Source organism: Kogia breviceps, chromosome 19 (assembly GCF_026419965.1).
Source record: "Kogia breviceps isolate mKogBre1 chromosome 19, mKogBre1 haplotype 1, whole genome shotgun sequence".
Lineage (NCBI taxonomy): Eukaryota > Metazoa > Chordata > Mammalia > Artiodactyla > Physeteridae > Kogia > Kogia breviceps.
Genome location: NC_081328.1, coordinates 46,357,084 through 46,384,625, shown reverse-complemented (window position 1 = coordinate 46,384,625; position 27,542 = coordinate 46,357,084). Strand labels below are relative to the sequence as shown.

Here is a 27,542-nt window from a genome sequence, read left to right as displayed (position 1 = left end):
AAGCAGAGTCACCTGCACTTTGGTCTGCGTTCGGGACCATAATCACAGTAGCATGAGAAGGAAAAAGCAGAGAACTGAGCAGCCTCAGGCGGGTAACTGGTGCCAGCATGCCCTCCCCACTCCCCACCTTCTCCCCTCGGGCACTCACTTGATCTTCAGCAGGTTGAGGGATTTGTTAGATGATGCTGTTATTTCTCCAGTCTTGTTTCTATTGATGTAAACCGAGAAGCCGTTATTTTGGAAGCCAAACTCCTTTGCGACCTAAAACAAGACCCAAACAACAGAGATTTAATAAAATATTGAAGTCTCACTACTCTGACCACATATACACCAGACAGTACTAGTGAGTTTAGAAACTGCTCCTCATTAACCAAATTTCTCTTGTTATTTTGCTCTCTCGTGAGGAAATTTGAGTCTGGGGCCAAGAGAGGGGTCAGATCTGGAGCTTGACTTTTAGGGTCATCAGAGTAGAGCTAAACAAAGAAGAGACAGGGAATCCTGGCAGAGAAACAGAAATGATAAAATAGAATCAAACAAAAATTCTACAACTGAAAAACACAATAACTGAAATAGAAAATCACTGGGTGGGCTTATCATCAGACAGGAGATGACAAAAACAAAGTCAATTAAAGATGGGTTAACAGAAACCAGACTATCTGAAGACAGAGATTTGAAAGAAAAATGAACAGAGTCTTAGGAACCCCTGGGACAATATCAAATGATCCTCAGGAGAAGAGAATAAGGCTAGGACTGAAATACATTTGTAGAAAGAATGGCCAAAACCCTCAAATTTGATGAAAAACATAAGAGTAACAACTCCAGGAAGTTCAGCAAAACCAAAGTAGGATAAATAAAGAGAAAACTACGCCTGGGCATGTCATCATCACACTGCTAAAATCCAAAGATCAATGGAGACCAGAAGACAATGGAACAACATCTTTAAAGTGCTGAGGCAGGAATAAACATCTGTCAACTCAGAATTCTCCATCTGGAGAAAATACCCTTCAAATACAACGGCAAAATGAAAACATTCTCAGGTCGACAAGACCCAAGGGCACCTGTTGCCTGTAGCCTCCACCAGAATAAATGCCAGAGGATGTCCTTCAGGCTGAACAACACCAGACAGAAACTCGGTCACAGAGGACACACGAATGTAAGAACTCCAAATCACACAGTAGGAAACCATCACAGAATTGCCAGGAGAATCCTGACAGAGCAACAACCACAGGTCAGGAACAGGACCAGGGAGGAGCCACACGTCCCTGAGTCACCCAAAGGCTCACCTCCTCCCCCCATTTTATACCTCGTTCTACCTGCTGCTTTTTACCTATGATTTGATTTGCCCTTTAACACGAAATTGATTAAACCTAGAATTTAAGGGCTTCCCTGGTGGCGCAGTGGTTGAGAGTCCGCCTGCCGATGCAGGGGACACGGGTTCGTGCCCCGGTCCGGGAAGATCCCACATGCCGCAGAGCGGCTGGGCCCGTGAGCCATGGCCGCTGAGCCTGCGCGTCCGGGGCCTGTGCTCCGCAACGGGAGGGGCCACAGCGGTGAGAGGCCCACATATCGCAAAAAAAAAAAAAAAAAAAAAAAAGTGGCATTAATAAATAAAGCACCAGGAAATTGTGAAATTTCTATTCCCAAAAGCAAAAAGGTAAAAATAAAGACTAAAAATAATGGCTCTTTTTTCTGAAACAGATATAAACTGAAATTAACAAATTGTGGCACTTTATCTATTCTGCAAAACTATTCTGTTTTTCTGTAGACAAAGCACTGCAATTATTGCCAAGAACGAGAAAGAACTCTTGTACCAGGAAGGTCAGCTGTGTGAGTTAGCACAGCACTCCTGGGATGTAACGCAATCTCCGGAGTGGAGCAGGGTACCACATGGGCAGCCCTGTGGGCAGAGGGAACTTCCCTGTGACCAAATGACTGAGCTCTGTGCTTTATACCAGGACTGAGATTCAGCTGCATTTTCAAATACGATAACCAACAACATTAATTCACATGTTGAATCTCACTTTTGGGAGACAAAGAAATACAAGTATTAGGTTTTATATGATGCTCCTGTGAAAATAACCACTTCTCTGAACTCTGTGAATTCTTTACCTAAAGATACAGAAATCTAACAAAAGGTACCAAGCATTAAAAAAAAAAATCTTAGCAGAGTCTTATAAAAGCATGATTAAAATCTTAAAAACTTTATTTCACACCTGAGGTAATCTTGATGTGTAACTACTGTAATAAAACCAGAAACATGGAATGGAGTAAAATTAATACAAATGTTTATAACTGAAAGTAACAGAAAAGAATACATGGCATGATTACAGTTAAATCTTAAGTTCAAAATAGGCAAAACTAAAATTTAGGGTTTAGGAATGCATACTGTGCAGTAAAACACAGAAAAAGGGGGGAGCAACCCCCGTCAAGTCAGGAGAGGGGTGACAGGGTGAGGGAGTAGGAAGGCTGACCTATGGTTGCTGGAGATTGGCACTGCCTCCCACCCAGACCTGGGTATTTGCTTCATTATCAATCATTTCGGCTGTTCATATTTTTCAAGCATTTCTTAGCAAGTATTTTATTTCACAGTTTAAAAAAAATTTAAGTATTATAGGGGAAAACGTCACTTGCTGCTGAGAGGTCAGTTAAGATAGGACTGAGGGGAATTCCCTTGTGGTCCAGCACTTTCACTGCCGAGGGCACAGGTTCAATCCCTGGTTGGGGAACGAAGATCCCACAAGCCACACAGTGTGGCCAAAAGAAAAAGAAAAAAAAAAGATAGAGGTAGGGTCTGTGGTGATTCAGTAAGGGCCAATTCAGGGGAGTGACAGCAGCAGAACCAAACTCTTGGGTCGTGGAGGTGAGGGAAGACACCAGCCAAGACAGCCAGAAGAACTTGTCCTGGAGGGGTTTACGGTCTGGTGATTCACAGAGAAGGAATTCTTGAGTGAAAAGCATTAGATGGTCTCAAAGGAACCAGTAACTCAAGATTCTATGAGAGATTTTCAATGCAAGCCATCTCTTCACATTTGCAAAACCAATTTCCTTAGAGGGCATAATGCCACATATTAAATCAGGATTAAGGCTGTCAAGTATGGGGACAGCAAGTTGGAGCCAACAATGTTCACAGTGGTCAACATACACTTTTCAGGCAAGTCTGTGAGGGGACAGGAAGGCCATTTCAAAGCCCACGTATAAGGCACAAATGCACAAATTATTAATTATTAAAAATCAAGGGACTTCCCCAGCAGTCCAGTGGTTAGGACTTTGCCTTCCAATGCAGGGAGTGCAGGTTTGATCCCTGGTCGGGGGGCTAAGATCCTACATGCCTCTCAGCCAAAAAACCAAAACATAACACAGAAGCAGTATTATAACAAATTCAATAAAGACTTTAAGAAAATGGTCCACATCAAACAAATCTTAAAAAAAAAAATCAGTATGAGTCCACTTATGTGAGATACCTGGAGTATGATTCATAGAGATAGAAAGTAGAGTGATTACCAAGGGCTGGGGGAGGGCGAGAGGGAGTTAGTGTTTAATGGGGACAGAGTTTCAGTTTGGGAAGATGAAAAAGTTCTGGAGATGGATGGTGGTGATGGCTGCACAGCACTGTGAATGTACTTAATGCTACTGAACTGTACACTTAAACATGGCTTACACGGCAAATTTTATGTTATTTTTCTTACCACAGGAAGAAAAACACGTAAAACTACATTTATTGACATAGAACTATGTCCATAACCTATTGCCAAGTGAAAAAAAGCAGGAAACAAATGATCACAAGGTGAGATTTGAACTTCACTAGAACGGGTGCATCTTACAGCAAGAGGCTTACAACTCTCACCTGCAGGGCAGCAGGGCTGACATACGGGTCACTGCCTGGGCTCATGCAAACCTGTCACCCAGTTAGCTAAACAACTGTCACCCCTCAACATTTCTATCAAACAATCCATTTAATGATAAATCAAGGAAGGAACAGGGATCTCAGTTTTTGAGCCCTGCTCGTAAGCACTCTAGCACCAGCACCTGCAGAACAGCTGTCGGCAGCTGGCACACTGACCCTACTGAGAGGGCAGACAGTGACCCCTTCAGTAAGCACGACATTGACAGCTGAGTCAAAAAAAACGTTCAGGAGGGCTGGACTCTGAATATGAGTTCATAGGGAGAGACTACCCAATTAATTTCAATTGGATTTTCCTCCTTACAAATACATAATACATGATTAAAATACATTATTTTCCAAATCAGTCTAAAAAAGCACTTTACATATAAAATAAAATGCTACAAGTAGGTGTGACAGCGTTTTTTTCTTTCTTACTGATACATAAATGTTTCTCCTTGGGTTTCCCTGGTGACCCCAGTGGTTTAGAATCCGCCTGCCAATGCAGCTGACACAGGTACGAGCCCTGGTCCGGGAAGATCCCACATGCTGTGGAGCAACTAAGCCCGTGCACCACAACTACTGCGCCTGCGTTCTAGAGCCCACCGGCCACAACTACTGAAGCCCATGCACCTAGAGCCCATGCTCCGCAACAAGAGAAGCCACAGCAATGAGAAGACTGCGCACCGCAACGAAGAGTAGCCCCTGCTCACCGCAACTAGAGAAAGCCCGCACGCAGCAACAAAGACACAACAGAGCCAAAAATAAATAAATTTTAAATTAATTAATTTTTTTAGAAAATAAATAAGTAAATGTTTCTCCTTAAACTCAGTCTTAGATTTGATGAAAATACAGCAGTAGTATAGTACGATCCCATTTTGGTGAAAGTATGTGTACATGCACATGCAGAGAGGTGCGTGTGTGTGTGTGCGTGTGTGTGTCTGCACATGTGTACACATAAAGACGTTACATTAACAGTTATTTCTGGCTAATAAAATCTTAAGTTATTCTTACTTCTTTATACTTTCCTGTATTGTTTTTGAGCCTTTTATAATTAATCCATATTATTTGTATAATCAGAGAAAACGATTTTCACTTGAGGGGAAACATTACTTCAGAGTAATAAATGTTTGTTTTTGAGTATTCCCAAGAAAATTTCTCCTAAACAATGACTACCATGTTGATGATGGCTTCAGTGATTAATCAGTCAACACTAAACTGTACCTCCCTGACTCCACCCACATCCAATGACAGCTACTGTGTCTATATTCCCTATGCAAGACAACAATTAACTACCAGAGCAAACACCAGGATTTTAGGAATACTTCTGAGGCAAATAAAAGTCAGAACTACAATCCTGAATCTTTAGGTTTCTCTGAAATCATCTGAATTTAACCTGTCCAACAACTCTACATTTGATGCCAAGCACAAAAGTCTCATTAAAATCATGGGACCTCCCTGGTGGCACAGTGGTTGAGTCTCCGCCTGCCAAGGCAGGGGACACGGGTTTGAGCCCTGGTCCGGGAGGATCCCATATGCCGCGGAGCAACTGAGCCCGTGTGCCACAACTACTGAGCCTGTGCTCTAGAGCCCGCGAGCCACAGCTATCGAGCCCACGTGCCACGACTACTGAAGCCCGCGCACCTGGAGCCCGTGCTCAGCAACAAGAGAAGCGACTACAATGAGAAGCCCACACGCTTCAATCAAGAGTAGCCTCCACTCGCTGCAACTAGAGAAAGCCTGCACGCGGCAAAGACCCAACACAGCCATAAATTAATTAATTAATTAATTTTTTAAAAACCCCCAAAACAGTAACATTTTAAAAAAACACACAAAAAAACCAAAATCATATCTCTACATGACTACTAGGTTTTTTGGGGGGCACACTGCACAGCACGCGGGATCTTAGTTCCCCAACCAGGGATCAAACCCGTAACCTGTGCCCCCTGCAGTGGAAGCACAGAGCCTTAATCACTGGACCACCAGGGAAGTCCCCTGGTTACTACAGATTTAAGTTTGAGAAATTTCCATATCACTTTACTCAGAAAAGTAAAGAACAACTGTATGCAGTCCTCTTACATCTCATGTTTATCCCCACAACTGTCCAAGCAATAGCTACTTAATGCTTAATCTCTGTCTCAGACAATCTCTCAAGAACTCGAGCATTTAGTGTATCCCAGCACCATCTCCAGGAGCGAGGTGACAATGGTCAGCTGTTACTAAAAAAGCAAAGAGTGGGCTTTCCTGGTGGCACAGTGGTTGAGAGTCCATCTGCTGATGCAGGGGACATGGGTTTGTGCCCTGGTCCGGGAGGATCCCACATGCAGCGGAGCAGCTGGGCCCGTGAGCCATGGCCTCTGAGCCTGCGCGTCCGGAGCCTGTGCTCCGCAACGGGAGAGGCCCCAACAGTGAGAGGCCCATGTACCGCAAAACAATAAAAAGCAAAGAGTAAGATATTTAAAAGTCCTTATAGACATACAGATTCTCTTCTCTGCTGTCTATTGCACCTGATTTTTTCCTTTTATTTTTGTAAATATGGTCACTTAAGCAGCACTGTTGGAATCAGGATAGCAACTACCTTTCAGAAGCCAAACTTCCCAGGTAAGTGCTGTGTCTTCCCTATCAGAACACAGTGTGATCCTCAGCAAATCTCTTTATTCCCTGGACTTCAGTTTCCACCTTTGTGAAAATAAAAAGATCAGACTACATGACACCTAAGATTCTCTCTGGCTCTAACAGTCTGTGACCTGACAATTTTTTTTGCTTATGAAAAGTGAAAAATGATATTTTTTATCATTACAAAGGTAACAGCTGCCTGCAACAAATTCAAATAGTAAAGAATGTATAAAGTAGCAGCTGGCAAACTTTTTCTGTAAAGGGCCATACAGGCTGTCACAACTACTCAGCTCTGCTGCTGGAGCTCAAAAGCAGCCAGACAGTGAATAAAACAATGAGTGTGGCTGTGTTCCAATGAAAACAGGCAGCCAGCCACGAGCCATGCTTTGCCTACCTCTGGTAAGAAGTATAAAGCAAAAGCCACTCTCCTTACTTTGGCCTCCCCTACTGGGGTTGCCCCTTTTAGGTCTGGCTTGTGCTCCTTCAAACCGTATTCTCACACAACAATTTGTGTATGTGGCTTTAATTTTTTAAGAACAAAGTGGGATCATTCTATACATGTTAGCAATTCCCCTTCGATAGACAATTCAAGTTTCTCATTCTCTGATTTTTCACTCATCAATATTCCTCTTGTGAAATCCTTTTACACTGACCTTTGGGCCCTTGGTCCTGCAATGGTTAGCAGTGGTCAGCTGTGACACGTCTGATCCTGTATCAGTCCCACCAATCACGACAGAGAAAATCAATACAAGAGACTGAACTTGGGAGGGGGCGGACTCAGGAAATGAGGAAAAGAGAAAAGGTACATAACAGGAAGGGAATAACAGTAGAGAATGAAGAAAGGTCAATACCCAAGCCACAAGTACCTTTTTCAAAAATGTTGCAGCTGTTTCTCTCTTTGTTGCTGTGATCCGCTTCACCCCATCTGGGGATTGAACACGAATTATCTGTGGTAAATGAAACAAGTTGGTTACTGCACAGACTAGGAAGGTCCTGACCTATTACTGAAACTAACCTCCGCAGTCTTTCAGCATCTGGGTCACCAAAACTTAGAGCCAAACCTCACCCTTCCCCTTGCCAACACCCAACCCAATGTTTCTAGAAAATGAAGCAGAGGTCTGAGAGACATCAGCACATGGGAGAACATCCTAAGAGGACTGCCCTAATTCTCAACTCTCACCATTTCACTCAGAAAAATATGACTTCAATTTTTAACCATTATTTATAAAGAATATATCTGAAACACTAACATTTTTCTCTTCCAATTTACAAAAAAAATATTTTTATATATCAGCAGGAACAAACCTACTATGAATCATGAACAACTGAGTTCTTTAAAAAATATCTCACTTTGTTCCAGGATCCATACACAGACTAGACTAACTTAAAAGGATCATAGGGAATTCCCTGGTGGTCCAGTGGTTAGGACTCCGCAGTGAAAGCCAAGGGCACACGGGTTAGATACCTGGTGGGGGAACAAAGATCCCGCAAGCCACGTGGCCAAAACAAACAAACAAACAAACACAAAACAATTAAAAACATAAAAAGGATCACAGGAAATCTTCTAATTTGTTATTTACTTTCAATAAAAAGAATAAAAGAAAAGAAAAAAGGTGTTTAATACCATGGTAAAACTTGGCAGGGTTTTAAAAATATATATTTTCATGGCAAGCCTGAAATGGTTGCTAGGCCTGGAAGACAACTGGACGGAGCACCACTTTCTAGACTTGATTTTCATGCTGATCGAAGTCCAGTGAAAGTGTGCTATTATGCCCGGGCCAACCATCCAAGGTCCTGCCTCAGTGGGTAGCATGAACCGGCATGCCCAGCCACCAGCAAGACAGAGGATGTTCCAACCACCTGAGGCATGGGAAGAACAATGAACAGAATGTGCCAGAAAGTACTCATGTTGTAGTTACTCCTCTCAGTAACTACTGCACTGTACACTGTATTCAAAACAACACTATACAGACAAGAAATGTCACAAGCAGTTGTTTTTAAAATGACTTTCACTGACAGCGGACAAAATGCCACAATGGCTTTCGATCTGTCCACCTTTACCAAACAAGTTAAGAATAATCTAGATTTTCCTGAAATAGCTTGACTATATCTTTCTCATTTTCTAATAACTTTTGCTTAACTGAAAAGCCTTTGTCCCCATATTGCTCTGTTTTTAAGATTTTGTTTTGAACAAGCCTTATGAAATCCAAATTGTTAAGAGCATAAAATATTTTTTTTGCTTCTCAACAACATCTGTTCAACTTTCTCACTCACCTATGTGCACTCAAATTATTTTGACTTTTGATTTCTAGTATGCTTTACTCTGGATTCAACAACTAGAAAAATGTTTTCTTAATACACAGCCTGGGCATTAGGTAAACTCCCACTTATTTGTTTCTGAAATCTGTCTCCAACACTGAGGCAGGTTAAGAAGTAAAGAGCTCTGCTTCTCTTTGAGGGATTCTGTGACTGTTGCTTTGACTGTTCACTTAGGACCAAGAGCATGACACTCCACCTTGAGAAGCTAAAGGTCAGGATTACACGTTTCTGGAGAGTTCTAAAGCTTAAGAACTTATTCTACTTGTTCATTTACAACAGGGCATGGCAGTCCAGGTTTCCAAGCTAAGCTCAGTATTTAACTCCAAGAGACAAAGATAATTCATACTGAGGGAAGGTATGACTTGGCCTTTGACACATGGTATAAAGTAAAATACACAAGAGACAGACCAGGCAACATGGACACATAGCTTCTTGGTAACTAAGTTTCCCTATTTATTAGAAAATGAGCCCAGAATATTTCTTGGGGGAGTCAAAGAATTGGTGAGATAAAAATTAGTTATCCCATAGAAATTTTTAGAAGACCTCTTTCTAAATAAATAAATAAAAACTTTTGAAATAAATTTCAGAAGAATCATCTGTTTTAATTCCTCACATTCTGAGAAATTCGACACGAGATCCATGCTATCAATGAGACCCTAGCCTTATATACACTAGTAGAAAAGTGGCCTTCTCTGAAACTCACATGTCCATGGTTACTTCAACTTGGTTAAAAATATTACAATAAAGAGAAAGTCTGTGAGCAGATTTGAGTGCTAATTCTTAACCTATTTCTAGAATGAGTCACCAAAGACTAGTAAATCTTATTTTAAAAGGAATCAGTTGCTCGTTTCTCTTCGGGCATTCATGCCCTCTGCTCATCTCCAGGCTGGGAAACAGAGCAGACGCCAGGGCCCCTGAATGGAGAGCTGCATTAGGTGGAGTCACTGGATGAAAGCCTGAAAGTCCTGAGCTGGAGGTTCCTGCAGCCCAGAGCATCCAGAGAGGAGGATGAATACCATTCCCGACACCTGGCAAAACTGCAGAGGCTCTCCCACGGGCAAATTCTGAACATGACTTGCCACCCCATACTGCTTCTGCTTCCTCCAGGAAATCCCAAGTGGTCCTTAACGTTAACCAAAAATTTTTCTGTCCAGCTGATCTGCTGGGTTTTTTCCGGCCACACTGACTTCTGAGAGGAAACTTTCCACAAGTTAAGGAATGGCCAGTTTTTTCTGATTTTCACTTTTTTTTTTTTTTTTTTTTTACACTTTAAGCGGGGAAAGGGAGTGTGTCAATCCCTGACTTCGGGTACAAAAGGAGATCAACCTTTATAACATCCCTTTACAGAGAGACAGCTGTCAAGGTCTCCTTGCCATCCACCATGCCACCGTCTGTCTCCCTTCTTAGCAGCTTCCTCTCGTGGGAGGGGGTCCCCGTTTATAGAAAGTGTTCTCCTTTTAAGGGACCCATGACAAGGCACTCACTGGGGCGACGGAAGGAGGCAAGACAGACGGACAGGAGGCGAGGAGGGATCGTAGCCCCGGCCCCGAGGAACTGCAGACCCTCCAAGCGCGACCCCCGCGACCAGGAATGGAAAGGCCGGCACAACCCACACCCCGCGGACGGCCCGGCCTCCCCCGTCGGCCGGGGACGGGAGGAGCTGGAAAGAGGAGATCAGGCGCCCAGCCACCCGGTCGGCCCATGAAGAGAAGGGCGGGCCGCTGGGCCTCACTGCAGGCCGCGCCGGCAAATCTGCTGCCTCATCCCGGCGCCCTCCCGCCCGGCCGTCCCACTCACGATGCTCTCGGCCATGGTGGCCGCTCCCGTATCCGGGCTTGAGCCCCGGGCCGCCGCTGCCTGCCGCCCCGCGGGCCTTGCAGCCCCGACCCCCGCCTCAGCCCCAGCCCCGGCCTCCGGCCGCCGCCGCCACCGCCGCTCCAGCTTCACCGCCCGGCCGCCACCGCCGCGACGTCCGGTGCCTCGCCAGACGCGCTCCCCCGGCCGCGCGACCGCGCAACCAGGTTCCGGCAGCACGATCAGGTTCCGGCCGCGCAACCAGGTTCCGGCCCCACCAACGGCCCGCGCCTGCGCAGGGCGGCCCCGCTCCGGCTTCCCCGCGGAGGGGCGCCCCCCGTTGGCCACGCGGTGGAGAGACGCTGTGGAGAAGCCGGGAGAGAAGCACAAATGCACGTCTCGCCCAGGACAGCGGTCGGTGGGCTCGGATTGGACATTCCCAGCGCCTCGCTGGTCCCACGGAAATGGAGAAATAGCTTCGGGAAGGTGACATCATACCTTCATGATATGTTTTTTTTTTTTTTTTTTTGTGGTACGCGGGCCTCTCACTGTTGCGGCCTCTCCCGTTGCGGGGCACAGGCTCCGCAGCCGCTCCGCGGCATGTGGGATCTTCCCGGACCGGGGCACGAACCCGTATCCCCTGCATCGGCCCCATGATATGTATTTTTTAAGAAGGCATTTTCCCTGAATCTAACATAAAAGAAATAATGAATTTCGACCACATTTTAGATAAATGCTTCTTTGCCACGGAGATACAATATCCTAAAATTGCCCCCAGGGCCAGCTTCATGGGCACCCACGTGTGTGGCTCCGAATGGCCTCACACTTGATTCAATGCTCTGCCGTCACCGTCTTGCAATCTTTAATAATTTTCAGCAAGGAGCTCCTCATTTTTTGTTTTGCACTGGGCCCTGCACATTTGGTAGCTGACCTTGCCTATGATTATGAAAAAAAAAGTTACAAAAATCTTTAAGAGGCTAAACTATGTTTTTTAATCCCATGATTCCATTTCAGATTGTGTTTATTTGTCTCCTGTGCTGAAAACAGTTAGGAGGTTGTTACTGTCATTTCCTCTCCCTGCGGGAAGTGTGAGATCAGGGGGACAGCCGGTTTAGTTTCTTCTGAGGCCTCTCTCCGTGGCTTGCAGACAGCTGCCTTCCTCATGTGTCTTTCCTCTGTACAGGTGCATCCCTGGTGTCTCTCTGAGTCCCATTTTCCTTTTCTTATAAGGTCATTGGAGGATGGCCCACCCTAATGGCCTGACTTTAAATTAATTACCTCTTTAAAGGCCCTACCTCTAAGTCTCATTCTGAGGTGCTGGGGTTGGGACTTCAATATATAAATCTGGGGGGACACAGTTCGGCCCATAACAGTAGTGGTAACTATGATTTCATCCGAAGGCTACTCTGTATCAGAACAAGGCTGAGATGGGGCCTGAGAGGTGATGACCGTCTCCCAGAGAGCCTGGCTTTGGAGCCTGATTGTGGTAACTGATGAGGCTGGGTGTGTCCCCTTTGAGGAAGAGACGAGACACAGTTTGGCTGCACGAGGCCTGACCTCCAGCTCCCATCCTTCCCCTGACCTTCCGCCTGCAGCACAGCAGCCTGAGTGGTCCTTTTAAAGTGTAGCCAAAGAATAAGTTTAATCAGAGAGATGAGAAAATACAGAAACAAAGGAAAATAGTCAAAGGGGACAAAACAATAATAGTTTAAGTCAGTAAGCAAAGTCAAGGACCTTTAGTTCCACCTCAAGGGCTATAGATAGTATTCTGAGCTGTGTCCTGTGAGCTGTTTTATAGATACTGAAACCCCCACCAGGTGGAAGAAGTTAACTACATAATGACCAGACTGTAACCATGACAGAAGCTGCCACAATTCTGAGAATTGGCCTCATGGAAATGGGAAAAAACTGACCCTGGAATTGAAGATTAACTGTACTTAAAACAATCAAGATGATGCTGGTCAGACCACTGATGACCAATTTCAAGATGATCATCAGAGCTGACTGTGCTGTCTCTGCATGTAGCCCCCTCCTTCCATCTATAAAAGCTCTTGCCCACTGGTTGTCAGTGGAGGAGAGTCGGCCTTTGGACAGGAGTCTGCCCTTCCCCTTCCCCTCCCCCGGACCCCGCAATTGCCAGCCTCAGAAATAAAGCAAACTTTCCTTTCCACCAGCCTTGCCTCTTTATTGGCTTTTGAACAGGGAGCAGCTGGACCCCACATTCAGTTACAGTGTGTGCCAAGTGCACTACCCTCAGGCTGAAGTTGCTGGCAGCACTGGCTGAGCTCCCTTTTGGGGACTGTGCTCACCCCAGATCGTGGTCCCTTCCCCAGGCAGCTCATGCCCAGTAACAGTGGATGGCTATCAAGGCCAAGCCCCACGTCTCAATCTGGGAGAACTCTGCAGGCCATCCGAGCTGCGGGGATCACCAAGGACGTTGTCGAGATTGCCTGACAGCTCGCCTTCTCCCTCCACCAGCACAATGCTGCTTCCTTCCCGGGTCTGGATCCTGAGACACTCCCCAGTGACCAGGGTTGGCCTCGCAGGGACCTTGACCTGAGAAAATCCACGAGGTTCGTTCCCTCTTTTTTTTTTTCTTCTTGGCCACGCCATGCGGCACGTGGGATCGTAGTTCCTTGACTGGGGATTAAACCTGCGCCGCTTGCATTGGAAGTGCGGAGTCTTAACCACTGGGCCACCAGGGAAGTCCCTCGTTCCCTCTTTTCCTTCGGCTTCTTCTCAGCCCTCTTCTTTTCTTTTTTTAAATTGATATGAAATTCACAGAACATACAGTTACCATTTTAAAGGGAAAAACTCAGTATTATGTAGTAGATTCCCAGTGTTGTACAACCACCTCCTCTATCTAGTCCTAAAGTATTTTCATCACTCCCGGAAGGAAACCCTACACTCCTTCAGCAGTAGCCGCCATTTCCCCCTCCCCCAGCCACTGGCAACCACTAATTACCTTCTGTCTCTATGGCTTTACCTATTCTGAATATTTTATATAAGTGGAGTCGTACTGTATGTGGACTTTTGTGTCTGGCTTCTTTCACTGAGCACCATGTTGTCAAGGTTCATCCATGTTGTAGCCTGTGTTAGAACTTCTTTCCATTTTATGGCTGAATAATCCACGGTATGGATGGAGCACATTTTGTTTATCCATTCTTCATTGATGGACACCTGGGTTGTTTCCACCTTTCGGCTGCTGTGAACGTGTATATCCATGTATTTGTGTGAGTCCCTGTTTTCAATCCTTTTGGGTGTATACCTAGGAACCAAACATTTTCCTACAGTGAGGCCTCTCTGATCACCTGATATAAGACAACACCCTCCACCAGCCATTTCCTTTCCTTGATTCATAACATGCGTGACCTTATAAAATAGCATATATTTACTGGTTTCTTTGCTTACTCTGTGACTTCCCCTGTACTCAAATGTAAGCACCTGATGACGGGGGATTGTCAGGTTTCCTCACTGTCGTACTGCAGGGCTCAGAACAGTCCCTGACAGAGAATAAACCCTGTGTCAGTCATCCATGCTCACAATAATGCTGTGTTAACGAACTCTCCTCATTCAGTGACTTAAAACTCAGCTGGCCCTCTGCTGGAGTGTAGGCTGGGGTCCGTGGGGTGGTCGTTCTGGGAGAAGCTAGTGGGGGACCCAAAGCAAGAATACAGACAAATGAAGCAAATAAAAATGAAAAGTGTTCCCTCGGCCGTACTACTCTGGAACTGAACACCAGGAGGAGATTTCAGGGGATGGCATAGGTCAGGGCGCACGAGTGCCAGGCGTTTCAAGCCCAGCAAGCAGACCATATGGCTGGATTGTAAAATGGTGACTAAATGGAGGAAAAGAGGCTGGGTTTAAACATCAAACGGAAGAAGCTGAGAAAGGGAGTGGGGAGGATGGTGGAGACAGGACAGGGCACACGCATACCCTGGAGGCCACCCTTTTTCCTGCCACGCACATGTGTTTGCAGAGGGGCCCCTGGCAGCCTCTGCCCCCACCACGGCCTCCGGCCCCAGCAACCAACAGCAGCGTCGACGCACGTCATAGCCTCACATGCTCCACAAGCAGGACCCAGGAGGTGTGGGAGTGCGTGCCCAAGGTCTTCCAGAGTTGGTGGCTGGTAGGGGTCTGCTCTGAGCCAGTCTTTGCACCGCATCCAAGCCAGGGTGAGAGGGCCGACAATGCAGGGTCAGGGAGCCTGGAGCACATCTCTGCCTGCAGAGGTGGAAGCTGCATGGCTGGGGTCCTTCCAAGCACTAGGGCACAATAGTAACCGTGACAAAGTCCTACTCCTGAGAAGCTCAGAGGTGGGGGGGAAATCCCAGCCACCTCCAAACCAGGAAGGATGTGATCTAGCCAGTGATTTAAAAATAAATAAATAAAGGGGGACTTACCTGGTGGTCCAGTGGTAAAGAATCCGCTTTACGATGCAGGGGACGTGGGTTCAATCACTGGTCGGCGAACTAAGGTCCCACATGCTGTGGGGCAACTAAGCCCACGCCACGGCTACTGAGCTTGTGCACCTCAGCTAGAGAGCCTGCATGACGCCAACTACAGAGCCCACACTCCCTGGAGCCTGCGGGCCACAACCAAGACCCGATGCAGCCAGAAATAAATAATAAATAAATCTTTAAAAAAATTAAAAATAAAGGTACTTCAAATATACACATATAGGGACTTCCCTGGTGGCACAGTAGTTAAGAATCCACCTGCCAATGCAGAGAACACAGGCTCGATCCCTGGTCCGGGAAGATCCCACATGCTGTGGATCAACTAAGCCCGTACCCCACAACTACTGAGCCTGTGCTCTAGAGTCCATGAGCCACAACTGCTGAAGCCCACAAGCCTAGCGCCCATGCTCCACAACAAGAGAAGCCACTGAAATGACAAGCCCGCGCACGGCAACAAGCAATAACCTCTGCTCGCCGCAACTAGAGAAAGCCTGCGTGCAACAACGAAGACCCAACACAGCCAAAAATAAAATTAAAATAAATAAATAATTAAATATATATATATACATACACATATATGTATGTATGTATATGCATATATATACATAAAACTTCTTTCTTGCAGTGAATAAATCAGGGGATAAACTGGCATTTAGCTGTGGGCAGTTCTCCCGGGCTGTTACTGGGAACCAGGGTCTGATCTTCAGGCTGAGCTGAGGGGCACCGCTGGACCCGCCAGGCTGAGGCCCACACTGGGGCCCTGTGGTGATGACCATGAGGCTGCCCCCTGACAGCCCCACCCACGTCATGCCTGCACAGAGCGAGGCCAAGAATCTGGGCTCAAGAAAGATCCTTTGCATCTCAACAAGCAGAGGCTGTCTTAAGCCCTAAACTATGACTCCTCACATGATTCGATCGTGACTGCGAAGTCCCGGTGGGGCTCACAGCTCACAGAGCAGCCGGTGGCACAGGCAGCACCAGCCCTGGTGTCCCAGCCAGAGAGGCCAGGGGGGGACCAGCACCTGTCCTGGTGGAGGATGGAGGAGGGGGAAAAGAGCCCCCTGCTGTCCCAGGTAAGCAGTGCCTGGAGGCCTACCGGGGTTGGAGATGTCCCTGGCTGGGTTCTCCCAACCCTGGCCCACCAAAGCCATGTTGTGTGCTGGGGCTAGCCAGGAGGTGGATCCTCTGGAGGAGCTGCTAAGATTGGGGTGGGGCTTTATTCATCAGGTGCCTTAACCTCCCCCAGCGCCCTGTTCAGACTCTGAAAGGTGACCCGCCCTTGCCCTCGTATTTGACACGGCATGGGGTGCACCCACACCCCAAGGGAAACACACACCCAGGGGATGGTGCCCACTAGGGCCATCAGGCCACCCTCACATTTTCCCTGTCCCCCACCCACCTGTGACCTGCCTCGCCTTCTCACCTTCCTGTTGCCCCCTCCTCAAGGCTACCATCCGCTCAGCCTGGTATGGCCCCTGCACAAGAGATCTGACAGGCCTCCCCGTGGATCTGGCAGGTCGGGGGTGGGCTCTGGCTCAGGGTGCAGAAGGGGCTGAAGGCCAATGCCGGCAGCCTGTCCTTTTGCTCTTACTGACTTGTTGAGTTCTGGCGGGGGCTGATCAATAACCCTCCTTTCCTGTGCTCTGATGCGGTCAGACAGGTGGGGAGTGAAGGGCCAGCTTCTTCCTGGTGAACTGGGAGCCCTGCCCAGGCCTGGGGCCTTAGCTTCCTCATTCTTCCCCCACAACCAAACTCAAGGGCCTGCTGCCCCTCCCCCTGCAGAGAGGGGGCAGAAGCCCTCGCATACCTGCCTGCCAGTGGAGGGGCTGTGGATGCAGGCATATCTGAAGTGGAGACTGTCCATCAAGGGGCCAAATGGAACTGGCTTTGCAGCTTCTCCCAACCTCATGATCAGTGAGCCAGTCCTCTGTTGGGGAACCAAGAGGATGGTGGGGGGAACGGAGAGACGGGGTGGGCCCCTGCAACCATCAGCACCCTGTTAATTTTCTCCATGGTAAGGCCAGGGCCCCTGAGCTTGGCTGAGTGTCCTGCTGGAGGGCAAGGTGGGGTCCCTGGGAGGCCCTGCACCCCACAGAGCCCTGGTCTCCTGACCTCTCCTCTCCCTGCCCCCAGAGCCCCTCACCATCCCCTCTGCTGCTTGGCCAAGTAGGACAAGCCTTAAGGCTCCCACATCCCTGGCCTTCTAGGGTCTTTGAGCACCCCCTTCCGCCTTCACCTTCCAGCTTCCTCCCCCTCTCAGGCTCTGACCCTGCTCCCAGCTGAGTGTCACAGGGTCTGAGTGAAGAGGGTTGCCCTGGTGAGACCTCCCTCTTCTTCCTCCCTCTGCAGGATGCTGGGGGTCAGGAACCACCCCTCGCCGGAAGCAGCCCCCTCACTTCAAGTCACCCAGGGCCAGCACCCTGGGTGGACCAGGCCCGGAGGGCAGGCCTTGAGGGGGTCCTAGCCTGCTGCTTCCCCTGGGGAAGCAGCTGCCTCAGGTGCCTGATCTTCCTGTCCAACTTCGTCTTCTCTCTGCTCAGTCTGCTGGCCCTGGCCATCGGGCTCTGGGGCCTGGCTGTCAAGGGGTCTCTGGGGAGTAGTTGGGGGGGCCCCCTGCCCGCAGACCCCATGCTGGGGCTGGTGCTGGGCGGGCTGGCATTCAGTGCGGTGAGCCTGGCAGGCTGCCTGGGCGCCCTCTGCGAGAACACCTTTCTGCTGCGCTGCTTCTCTGGGGGCATCCTTGCCTTTCTGGTGCTAGAGGCCGTGGCAGGGGCCCTGGTGGTGGCCTTCTGGGGCCAGTTACAGGATGACCTGGAGCATGTCCTACGCATGGCCATCACCCACTACCAGGACGACCCAGACTTGTGCTTCCTCATTGACCAAGTTCAGCTCGGGCTGCAGTGCTGCGGGGTGGCCTCCTACCAGGACTGGCAGCGGAACTTGTGAGTCCTACAGCCTGTGAGGGCGGAGGGCAGCCCCATGGTGGCTGGCAGGGTCCCTGGGGCTGGAGAAGAGGTGGGCCACACACACATTCACATGCACATACTCACCTATACACAAACTCACCTGTTTAGGCTCCTCACCCGTACACATGTGTGCGCACATGCTCATGTGGGCACACTTGCGCGTGTATACTCTCAGGCCGAGCCAGGGCCATATGGTCATGCAGGGATGTTAATAGAGAAGCTCAGCCAGTAGAGCTAGAAAGTCACTTTTGGAGGTTTTTTTTTTTCTTTTTCAGTAAGGACATCGTACATCTCAATGTCAATTGAAAATAACTTTTAGTTTAATTCAGGACATCATTTTGTACTATGACTCCACAGTTGTCCCTCCACTGCGTGTGTGTGTGTGTGTGTGTGTGTGTACATGTGTGTGTTTAGAGCCATATGGAGACTCTTGAAAACCAGCCATTTGTACCCAACAGTCCCTGAGACGTGCTGGGCCCTTCTTTCTGGGCCTCTTAGAAGCACCCATCTGGATTGTTCTCATTTGGTGGCCGAGTGTGATTTTGGGTCAGTAGCAGCCCTTTCTGGTGTTGTGATGCCACCCAGCCTGCTGACCTCCAAGCCCCCGCCTTAGTGAAGCCCATCCTTCAAGGAGATGAGACTGTGCCTGTGAGGGAGAGCGAGGGATGAACCTGCTGGTCACAGGGCCATGGAGGCCAGTCAAAGGCCAAGGGCACCTGAGGGCTGCCTGAAGTGGGTGACAAGAGCAACACTTTCTTGAGGCCCTGCGAGCTCCTCCCAAGCCTCCCATCCCTTGTTGCTGCCCAGTGTGGCCCCTCATGCCCCCACCATGACGCGGTGACCACTACAGAAGCCTCTACCAGTCCTCAACCCACCTTCTCCCACTCCAGCTCTGCTGCTCAGACCAACTCAGCTGCATCTGTGGAGCAAGGCCATCTTACTTCCAGCCCCCCTCAAACCCTTGCCTCCTTCAAACTGCCTTACGCAGTGTGTGCCTTCTAACCAAGAAGCATGTACAGAGGGCTACCCAGTGCTGGGATGAATTATAGAGAGCTGGGTATCGTGTGTGTCTGTGTGTGCACAAGTGTGTGTGCGTGTGCATGTGTCTGTGTACATGCCTGCCAGTGTAGATTCCCGCTGTGTGCATGTGTGCGTGCATTCATGCCTGTGTGCCTATGTGTGTGTGTGGCCATGGAAGTTTGAAGGTGAGTAGGAGACATTCCACACAGCGCTGGGGTCCAAGACCAGGGGCCCTGCCCTCCAGACTGATGCTCCCGTGTGCCCTTGCAGGTACTTTAACTGCAGCTCCCCTGGGGTCCAGGCCTGCAGCCTTCCTGCCTCCTGCTGTATCGACCCCTGGGAAGATGGAGCCTCAGTCAATGACCAGTGTGGCTTCGGGGCCCTGGGCCTGGATGAGGACGTGGCCCAGAGGGTGGTGCACCTGGAGGGCTGCGGCCCCCCACTCCTCCAGTGGCTGCGCAGCAACATCTGGCCTGCAGGTGGCTACGCCATCGTTGTCGTGGTCGTCCAGGGGGCAGAGCTCCTGCTGGCCACCCAGCTGGTGCGGGCCCTGGCTGTCCACAAGAGGGCAGCAGAGAGTGAGGGCTTGTCCACAGGACCCCCAGACTCAGTGCCCTCCCCTCTGCCAAACTGGTCCCAGGCTGACTGGCAGGTGAAACGAAAGACCAGGGCACCGGGATGGGGTCTGGGGCTGCAGGCCTCCCCTCCCCTCCCAGGGAAGGTGTCAGAATAACCCACCTTGGTGCTTGTGGACACACACCTTGGGCTCCCAGGCCTCCTCCACCTGCTGGCCTCGGGCTCCCCAGTGACCCCTTTCCCCCACACTGCCCATTTACTTGCAAATGCTGCCATGGTCCAAGTGTAAGCTGACCCCAACGACTGCCTGGACAGCGTCTGCCTCCCACAGAGGGTGCAGGCAAAGCCTCGCTGACAGGGAGAGTGGGGGGCGAGCGAGACTGGATGAAATCCTGCCACCGAGCCCCAACTCGGACCCTCACCCCAACCCTCACTTCCAATCTCCACATCTGACCACTTTTGACTCTCACCACTGACCCCCCCACTTCCAACACCTCCAAGCCCAGTCTATGAGTCCCCACGTCCTCACCATAGCCTGGCCCCTGCTCTCCTCTGGGGCCACCTCCCCCTTTCCTGTCCATTGTGGTGGTTGAGGATGTGGCCCAGGCCTCTCCCTCCAGAGTGCTTTTTTTTGGGGGGGGGATGGTAAGTTTTATTGAGATGGATCACTCATACAGTAAAGTGCACCAACCTGAAGTGGGCAGCCTGAGGGTTCTTACTTATCCACACACCTGTGGACCCACTACCAGGTCTAGATCCAGCCCCAGCAGGGCCCTTCGTCTCTTCCTCAAGGTTACCCCTGTTGGAACTTCGTCGCCTTTGGTTAGCGTGGCTTTTTCTGGCCTTCACATAAATGCGATCACAGGGGCCCCCTTCCTGAGGGTCACTCTCTGGTCACTGCTGTGTGAACAGACCCCCCGATGTCCATGTGGATAGGCACTTGGGCAGCTTCCCAAAGATGACGCCACTGGGGGCAGTTTCCCACAGGTTTGTGTGTGGCAGCGTGCCCTGCTTCTCCTGGGTGTGGTGTCAGGAGCGGAATTGCAGGGTTACTGGTAGGCGTCTGTCTAGCTTTAGTGGACAGTAAGGATGGGCTGGCTGGGCCCAATCTCCCTGCACTTGTTTCCTCACCTGAGGGGAGCAGATAGGTGTTCCCTCCCCCGACCTGAGCTCTGGCCCCCGGAGTACGTGGGGCTGCCTGCCTTGCCCCAGTCCAGCCATCAGGGGCCTGGCTCAGCGCCCGATGTGCTTCCTTCCCTCAGCCTGGCCAGGCCCCTGCCATCCCTGCCACCTGTGCCCACATCTGTCCACTCTTGCTGAAGAGACTCCACCCTCGGGCCCTGCCCCCACTGACAACACATCCCAGACAAGTGGTGGGGGACACGCTAATTTTATTTGAAACAGGACATGGGCCATGTTGGAAAGGACAAGCATCCTGCTGGTGTGACAGGTCCAGAGGGGTCTTGCTCTCTCACTGATGCCCGCAGGACTCCCGCCACCCACTCCGCCGGTGCAAGGGCCTCAGCTGGGAGGGGCTAGTGAGGGAAGCTTGTCCTCAGCCCCAGACAGGCAGGACAGGGGACACTCCTGGGAGGCCTGCCCTAGCTTTCCAGCCATGGGAGGAGAGGGTCTGTGGACCAGTGTCTCCAGAAGTTAAGCCAGGCCTGGCCAGCCAGAGAGGGTGTCCTGCAGGGAGTTGGTGGGCTCCTGACAACTAGCTTACGTGGGCCTGAGGTCGCCGCCCTGTGGGGATCTCCAGACATGATCTCTGGACGCTCTGGAACCCTCCGCCAGGGGGGCGGCCCTGCTCACAGGAGTCCTGAGCAGGGGTCAGAGAGGGCGGCGGCATGGAGGGGCCGAGGGCCGGGGCCCAGCGCTAGATGATGCCGTACTGGGCCAGCTCATGCAGCTCCAAGTGGTTGAAGGCCTCCCATGGGCAGATGACAGTGATGTCTGCAGGACAAGGGGGTCAGTGGGTACAGGAGGGTCCCACGGCCCCAGGAGCCACCATCCCCTCCGGGCCCTGCTGTCCACACCCCAATGGTGAGAGTACAAGTCCAGGGTGTAGAGCCCTCCTTTCAGGATATACCACCTTTGGGGTGTGTCGAATGGGCGCCCTGCCCAGAAAGAGAGTGGATGCAGCAGGCCCAGGGAGGGGGCCAGGGGAAGGTGGGCCTTGCTGCTTGGGGGAGGGGACAGCAAAAGCTTTGTTCTTTTCCAGCCCCTCCAAGCACTCGGTGGACCTGCTGAGTAGGAACAACCCCACTCGGGTGGTGTCTGAATCTTGAAGTTGGGAAAAAAAAATGAAGGACAGCTGCGGGTGGTGCCCTGAGCGAGCCTCTGCCTGAGGAAGCAGGGGCAGGGGTGACGGGGCCCCAGGCACACTGGGGGTTGGGCAAGTGGGGGGGAACTGGGTGGACACTAGTGGCCATCATACCTGTTCCCAGGCCTTCCATTCCAGGGATGTCGTCACCAAACCTACAAGGACAGAGCGGTCAGAGCCAGGAAGAGCAGAGAGGGGGCGTGCATACACTTGAGTGCAGGTTCCTGGGAACGTGGTGTGTCTGAGTGTGTCCTGGGTGTGTACACGTGGGGCTCTTTGGGTGCAGGGAGACATATCAGTTGGTGGGGCTGTGGCTGAGTGTCTGGGTGGCCGCAGGTGGGTGTGCTTTCCAGACAAGAACAGCTAGAGAGGGTGACGGGAGCCCCTGCCCCTTCAGTCCCCTCCAACCCCTGCCCACCATACCAGGGAATGGGGGACCCTGAGACAGGCCGGCTCAGGCCCTCAAGACCTGCACCACCTGCTTAAGAGGATGGGACCACCTTCCACCAGGAAAGGGTGGCTGAGGCCCCACCCAGCCCCCCAACATGAAGTGCAGCCCCATCTCCCTCCTGTGCAGCAGGTGGGCCCTCCACCCCCCTCAGGGCCAGCCCTCCCACAGCTCTGCTTACCCTTGGACGCCTTTCTTGGGGGGCTTGCTCTTGAACTGCCTGGTTTGCCGCTGCTTAAATTTGGGGGGCCCTTTCCTGGGAGTGACGGGCCCCCCAATCACCCTGGTGGCCGGCCGGATCTCGGCCTTGGGCGGCTCCAGGTTCATGGCCAGGCTGGCAGAGACCCCGCAGCGACCTTCGGCTTCTGGACTCCCTCACACTGTGGGCCCTCCTGCTTCCGACCCGCCTCTCAGGTCTTAACCCACCAGAGCAGAGGAAACCCTGAAACATGAGACCCATCGGTCCCCAGTATGACCCAAACAGCAGCCCCCTGTCCCAGGGAGCCCCAGGCAGGGGGTGAGAGTGCTGGGTGACCCCCGGTGTGCCCCTCCTCACTGCCTCCCCCTTCTCCTGCATTCCCCATCCCAATCCCTGGGGTGGGACACTTGGCCTCATTCATGGTGGCATGTTAGGCACATAGCGGTGCCAATAACGGTAACCCAAGAAATGGGAGGGCAGGGTGCCCGGGCAGGGGAGGGGCCTGTGTCACAATGAAACGCCCAGGCGAGCTGTGTAGCCCTGGCCCCAGCATCATCTTCCCTCTGCTGGTAAATACCCTGCCTCCCCCACCCCACCCCCCACCCCGCCCCAGCCACTCACTGGGCACCAGCATCACCTGCTGGTGTCCTTGAACCCACTGCACAGGGTGACCTCCCCTCATCCTCTCCCCCGGAGTCCCCCCCTGGATGCCTTAAGCCCTGGTGACCTAGGCCAGGGGCAGCTCATCTTCCTCTAAGCCTATTAGCACCAGAGGGAGACCCTAATTCCTCAGGGTCCACTATAAGCCCAGAAAGTTCTGGGGCTAAGTACATGATGCAGAGAGGAGCTGCTGCCCTGGCACTGGATGCCTCAGGCACCACCTCTTGGGTCACGTTTCTTGCCCTCTCCCACTTGTGGGCTGCAATGCCTGACTCCAGCCTGGGGCCACCGCTAGCTGCCTGCTAGAATATTAGGGCTGAGATCAACCGGGAGGCAAGAACAGGTGGTTCTACAGAGAGGAAGGCCTGGTTGTAGGTGCTGGGGCACCTGGGATTGGGTGGACCCCACTGTGGACCTTCCTTTCCTAAGGCATGGTCTCTGTGCTGGAACCAGCAGCAGCCTGAGAGGAACCAGGGGACAGGAGCTGGATCTACACGGGGTCCAAGTTGGACAGCAGCAGGTCTGGTGGCCCTGGCTGCTCAAACCCCACGACACCCACTCCTCACAGCCTAGGTAGTGTAGGCCCAGCTGGACCCCTTCTCTAGTCCCAGGCCATTGGCCTGGGGTGGGCAGCTCTGAGCCCTGATAGAGCGCCAACTATCAGATGCTGTCCCCATGGAAACCGCTGCCCAAGTTGCCCTGGCCCTAGCCTGGCCTGTGGCTGGTGCCCACTCAGGTTGGCTGATTGTGCGTGGCCTGAGGCTCCGAGACCATTGCTAGCCTGGGGGACAGCCTGCACCACTATTTGGCACGAGGAACAGAGGAGGTGATGGGCTGGGTGTCCTCTCTGAACAGAGCAGTAGGTGGCCTCCCCCAGACCCAGACCTCAGGATGGTGGTGAAAATCCCATCCACTCCCCACCCTCTGGGCAGATACCCACTAACGCCCTAAGTGGCCACCAGGAAAAGCAAGCTGGGAAGGTCATTACTCACCAAGTACCAGGGCAGGTCTCAGGGGACCATGGGTGTGAGTGCAGGCCTCCCTTAGGCAGGGTGCTGGCTGGGCATTTATCCTGCAGCTGGGTAATCTGATTAGGACTGTGCCTTGACACCACACTAATGAGATTGTGGGGTGGGTAGCAGCACCGAGGATTCCCCGAGATGGGGGAAGGGACTCAGGTGCAGTCAAGGGCCTGAAAGAAGGACGAGCTGGGGACAGGGTCAAGGCAGGAACAGGACGTGTGACCATAAACAGCCAGACTCTCCTGAAGCTGCTCATTTTTGAAGCAAGGATGAGACGGCACTGGCTGCTGTCTTAGGCCTCCCCACCCTTACTGTCCTGACTGCTGAGGAACCTGCCTTTGTGCCCCCAAAGCCCTGTATAGCCTGTCCCTATCCACTTCTTTGGCCTCACCTCTCATCCCTTCCTCTTGCTCTCTATGCGCCAAGGAGCCTCTTCCACCCCAGGGCCTTTGCACCTGCTGCTCACCCCATGTGGTGCATTTTCTATTGTACATCTCTCCACTTCCCCTAGTTCCCTCCTCCTGGGACTTCAAAGATCTGCCCCAGTATCATATACACATAGAAAATCTTTTACAAATAAGTGTGAGGTTTTTTTTCCGGTCCACGGGCCTCTCACTGTTGTGGCCTCTCCCGTTGCAGAGCACAGGCTCTGGACGCGCAGGCTCAGTGGCCATGGCTCACGTACCCAGCTGCTCCGCGGCATGTGGGATCTTCCCGGACCGGGGCACGAACCCGTGTCCCCTGCATTGGCAGGCGGACTCTCAACCACTGCGCCACCAGGGAAGCCCACAAATATGTTTTTGAGAAAAATACAGTAAACCTCTTCCTACATCTCTGAGATAAACCACCTCTATGTTGTAGATCCCTTCGGGGGCCCCAAGCCCACTAGGCTCTGCTGTGCTTTTGTCTCTAGGGAAATCTTTCTCTTCCTGGGCCATTTTCAAATCTGTAGGACAGGGTTGGAGTAGATGCTCTCTGATATATAAAGTGTAACAAACATGTACTGCTATAATCATGTTTCTCTGAACCAACCAAAACTGCTTCTGGATGACATCACTAGCTGGCCAAAATAGTTCGCAATACCGGGTGTATCCCCAGGCATTAGCATGGCAGCATGTTTTGTGGCTGTGTAGTTTCATTCTCTTGTCCACAGATCTGTCTCTGTGGAACTCTGGCTTTACATTGAAGGTCCCTACCTGGGAAGGCCTGCTTATCAGCTCAAATTCTTTGTGAAGCCTTATAACAACCCAAGCTTTTCCCTTAAATGAGAGATATAACAGGTATAAGTTCATTTAACCCTGTCCGTCCAGGCCACTGGTATCAGAGCTTGAAAGCCTGCAGCTGGATAAATGGGGCACATTCCAGGCCACCTGCGGGCATTTGTACCTGCCAGAGCTTTGCTAACAGCAACCTCTCAGCACAGGATGGTCCTCCCTCTGCTGCACCACTGAGAGTAACCAGAGCTGACCTTTGGGACTTCTGGGATGCTGGGACATAGAAGGGGGCCCCTGGGGTCATTGTCACTTGAACAGTCAAGGAAACAGGTTTAGCCAACCTCACAGGTTGGTGAAGGCTGTAGGTGCCCAGTGGACATACAATGACATCTGCACGTGCTTTCCTTGAGGTGATACACGCCTATGAATGACAACACAAAAGCCTCCTGTCTAACCACCACACAGAACTTATTTATTCTCAGGCAAAGTCAATAAACAACTCTTCCTGTTCCCGTCGACACCAGCTGCACAAAGGGCCCGTGGATAAAGGAGGCTGTGCTGCATCCCGAGGTGGAGTCTGTCGGGGTGAGGCTGTCTGGCCAGGCGGCTCATCTTCCACTCCTCACACGGAGCTGGATCTCCATCCGGAGGAAGGCCTTGAGGTTCTCATCAGCCACGTGCTCTTCCAGGGCGGCCAGGGCCCGCTCCCCGCCGTCCTGGTAGTGCTGCAGCAGTGCGTCTGCGTATTCCACCCACACGCAGTTGGGGCAGCCGCTCATGCAGCAGTTGGTGGGGGGCTGGAGCTCAGGGGGTGGCGGGTACAGGGGTTCTGAGGGGCCCCCATCAGGCAAGGAGGACTCGGGCTGCCCAGTGCCCGCTGCACCTGCTTGGGAGCCCACCTCCACATGGTCCTTCCTGAACTCTCTGTGGCCTTCACGGACTCGGATCCTGTGAAGAATGCTGCCACCTCCAGGAAGCCTTTGGCCCCAGTCCCAGCTGGATAGTGGCCCCTAAGGATTCAGATAAGCACATGAGTCTCCAGGAAGCCGGTAAGGCTCCGCCTGCCTCCAGCTCTGGGGAAATTTCGGCCTCCTGTCACTGGCAGGGGGCTCCACGTCTTTCTCAGTTTCCTCACTTCCTGCGTTAACCTTAGACAAGTTACTTCACCTATAGACTCAGTTTCCCATTTGTAAAATGGCTGTAACGCTTGGTACGAGGATGAGCCACAGATTCATGAGAAATGCTGGGTTCAAGGCCTCGCACTAGGCGTGCCCTCCAGCAGATGGTGGGGGTTGAGACTGCACCTCCAGCTAAGATGGCTCTGCCTGGTGGACAGGAGTATCGCGGGGGCGGAAGCGCGGGGGCGGAAGCGCGGGGGCGGAAGCGCGGGGGCGGAAGCGCGGGGGCGGAAGCGCGGGGGCGGAAGCCTGTGAGCTCCAGGCCACACAGCCACCTCTCCCTCTCCAACCGGTACTGCCACGTTCCTCCCCCGTGAGCATCCTGACTAATCGCATCACCCCTTCATCCCTGTTTCTCTCTGTCACATGAGAAGCCCAAGTCATTCCCAAAGGCCAGTGGGCAGCCCTCTCCCCACCTCCAGCCCCCACCCTGGCCCCCAGGTCCCCTTCCCTGGTCTGTCTCCAGGGCACTGAACACAGGCGAAAACTTTACTTATTTCTCTAACTCCTCTTGCGAGGAGCACCAACTCCCTGTTCACTGAGTTTCCCCAAAGGCTTCGCACACATGAGGTGTTCAACAGGTACTGGACGAGGGAACGAGCTCAGAACCCGCCGGCGCTACCCTGGGCTCTGCCCGGCTGCCGGGAGAGCGGGGCTTCTCGGCCCCAGCGGGGTCCGGCCTCCCGAAAGCATTCCGTCCCCGTCCCCGCCGGTACTTGCCAGGCCGCGGGCAGCGACTGACACCGCCAGGCCTCCCCGGGGTACACTCCACAGCAGCATCGCCCACGGCCTGGCCCAAGGCGCAGGCACCCCCCCAGTCGGCGCCGCCCAAGCTGTGAGTGGCGGCCGCTCTAGCCAATCCCGGCC

General features: G+C 51.8%; 4 protein-coding genes and 1 long non-coding RNA gene across 6 annotated transcripts in view; 2 read left to right on the top strand and 3 right to left on the bottom strand.

Annotated features, from left to right (window-relative positions):
• The window catches only part of NPLOC4 (NPL4 homolog, ubiquitin recognition factor), a 56,353-nt gene extending 45,587 nt beyond the window's left edge, over positions 1-10,766 (bottom strand). Inside the window, exons 1-3 of one of the 2 annotated variants that reach the window (XM_059047616.2) lie at positions 10,613-10,766; positions 7,363-7,443; positions 149-261 (exon numbers count right to left, since the gene is read on the bottom strand). In XM_059047616.2, the coding sequence (XP_058903599.1) occupies positions 149-261; positions 7,363-7,443; positions 10,613-10,627 (209 nt within the window). In that variant the 5' untranslated portion in view covers positions 10,628-10,766. The remainder of the gene's footprint in view (positions 1-148; positions 262-7,362; positions 7,444-10,612) is intronic. The other variant, XM_059047614.2, reaches the window with a different exon arrangement.
• Positions 10,767-10,986: 220 nt separating this feature from the next.
• LOC131746397 (uncharacterized) lies at positions 10,987-12,782 on the top strand. The gene is made up of 2 exons (XR_010838169.1): positions 10,987-11,095; positions 12,427-12,782. It is a non-coding gene; the product is annotated as an uncharacterized lncRNA (long non-coding RNA).
• A 3,324-nt stretch (positions 12,783-16,106) lies between these two features.
• Positions 16,107-19,788, top strand: TSPAN10 (tetraspanin 10). Its single transcript, XM_059047628.2, has 3 exons — positions 16,107-16,142; positions 17,419-18,011; positions 19,326-19,788. The coding sequence occupies exons 1-3, from the start codon at positions 16,107-16,109 to the stop codon at positions 19,786-19,788; spliced, it is 1,092 nt and encodes a 363-aa protein (XP_058903611.1).
• A 1,719-nt stretch (positions 19,789-21,507) lies between these two features.
• PDE6G (phosphodiesterase 6G) lies at positions 21,508-22,756 on the bottom strand. The gene is made up of 3 exons (XM_059047659.1): positions 22,584-22,756; positions 22,069-22,109; positions 21,508-21,584 (listed from the first exon to the last, which is right to left on the bottom strand). Exons 1-3 carry the CDS (start codon positions 22,727-22,729, stop codon positions 21,508-21,510), a joined length of 264 nt encoding a protein of 87 aa, XP_058903642.1. The 5' UTR covers positions 22,730-22,756.
• A 3,190-nt stretch (positions 22,757-25,946) lies between these two features.
• On the bottom strand, positions 25,947-27,527 carry OXLD1 (oxidoreductase like domain containing 1). The gene is made up of 2 exons (XM_059047650.2): positions 27,396-27,527; positions 25,947-26,507 (listed from the first exon to the last, which is right to left on the bottom strand). The coding sequence occupies exons 1-2, from the start codon at positions 27,453-27,455 to the stop codon at positions 26,106-26,108; spliced, it is 462 nt and encodes a 153-aa protein (XP_058903633.1). The 5' UTR covers positions 27,456-27,527; the 3' UTR covers positions 25,947-26,105.
• Positions 27,528-27,542: the final 15 nt, after the last annotated feature.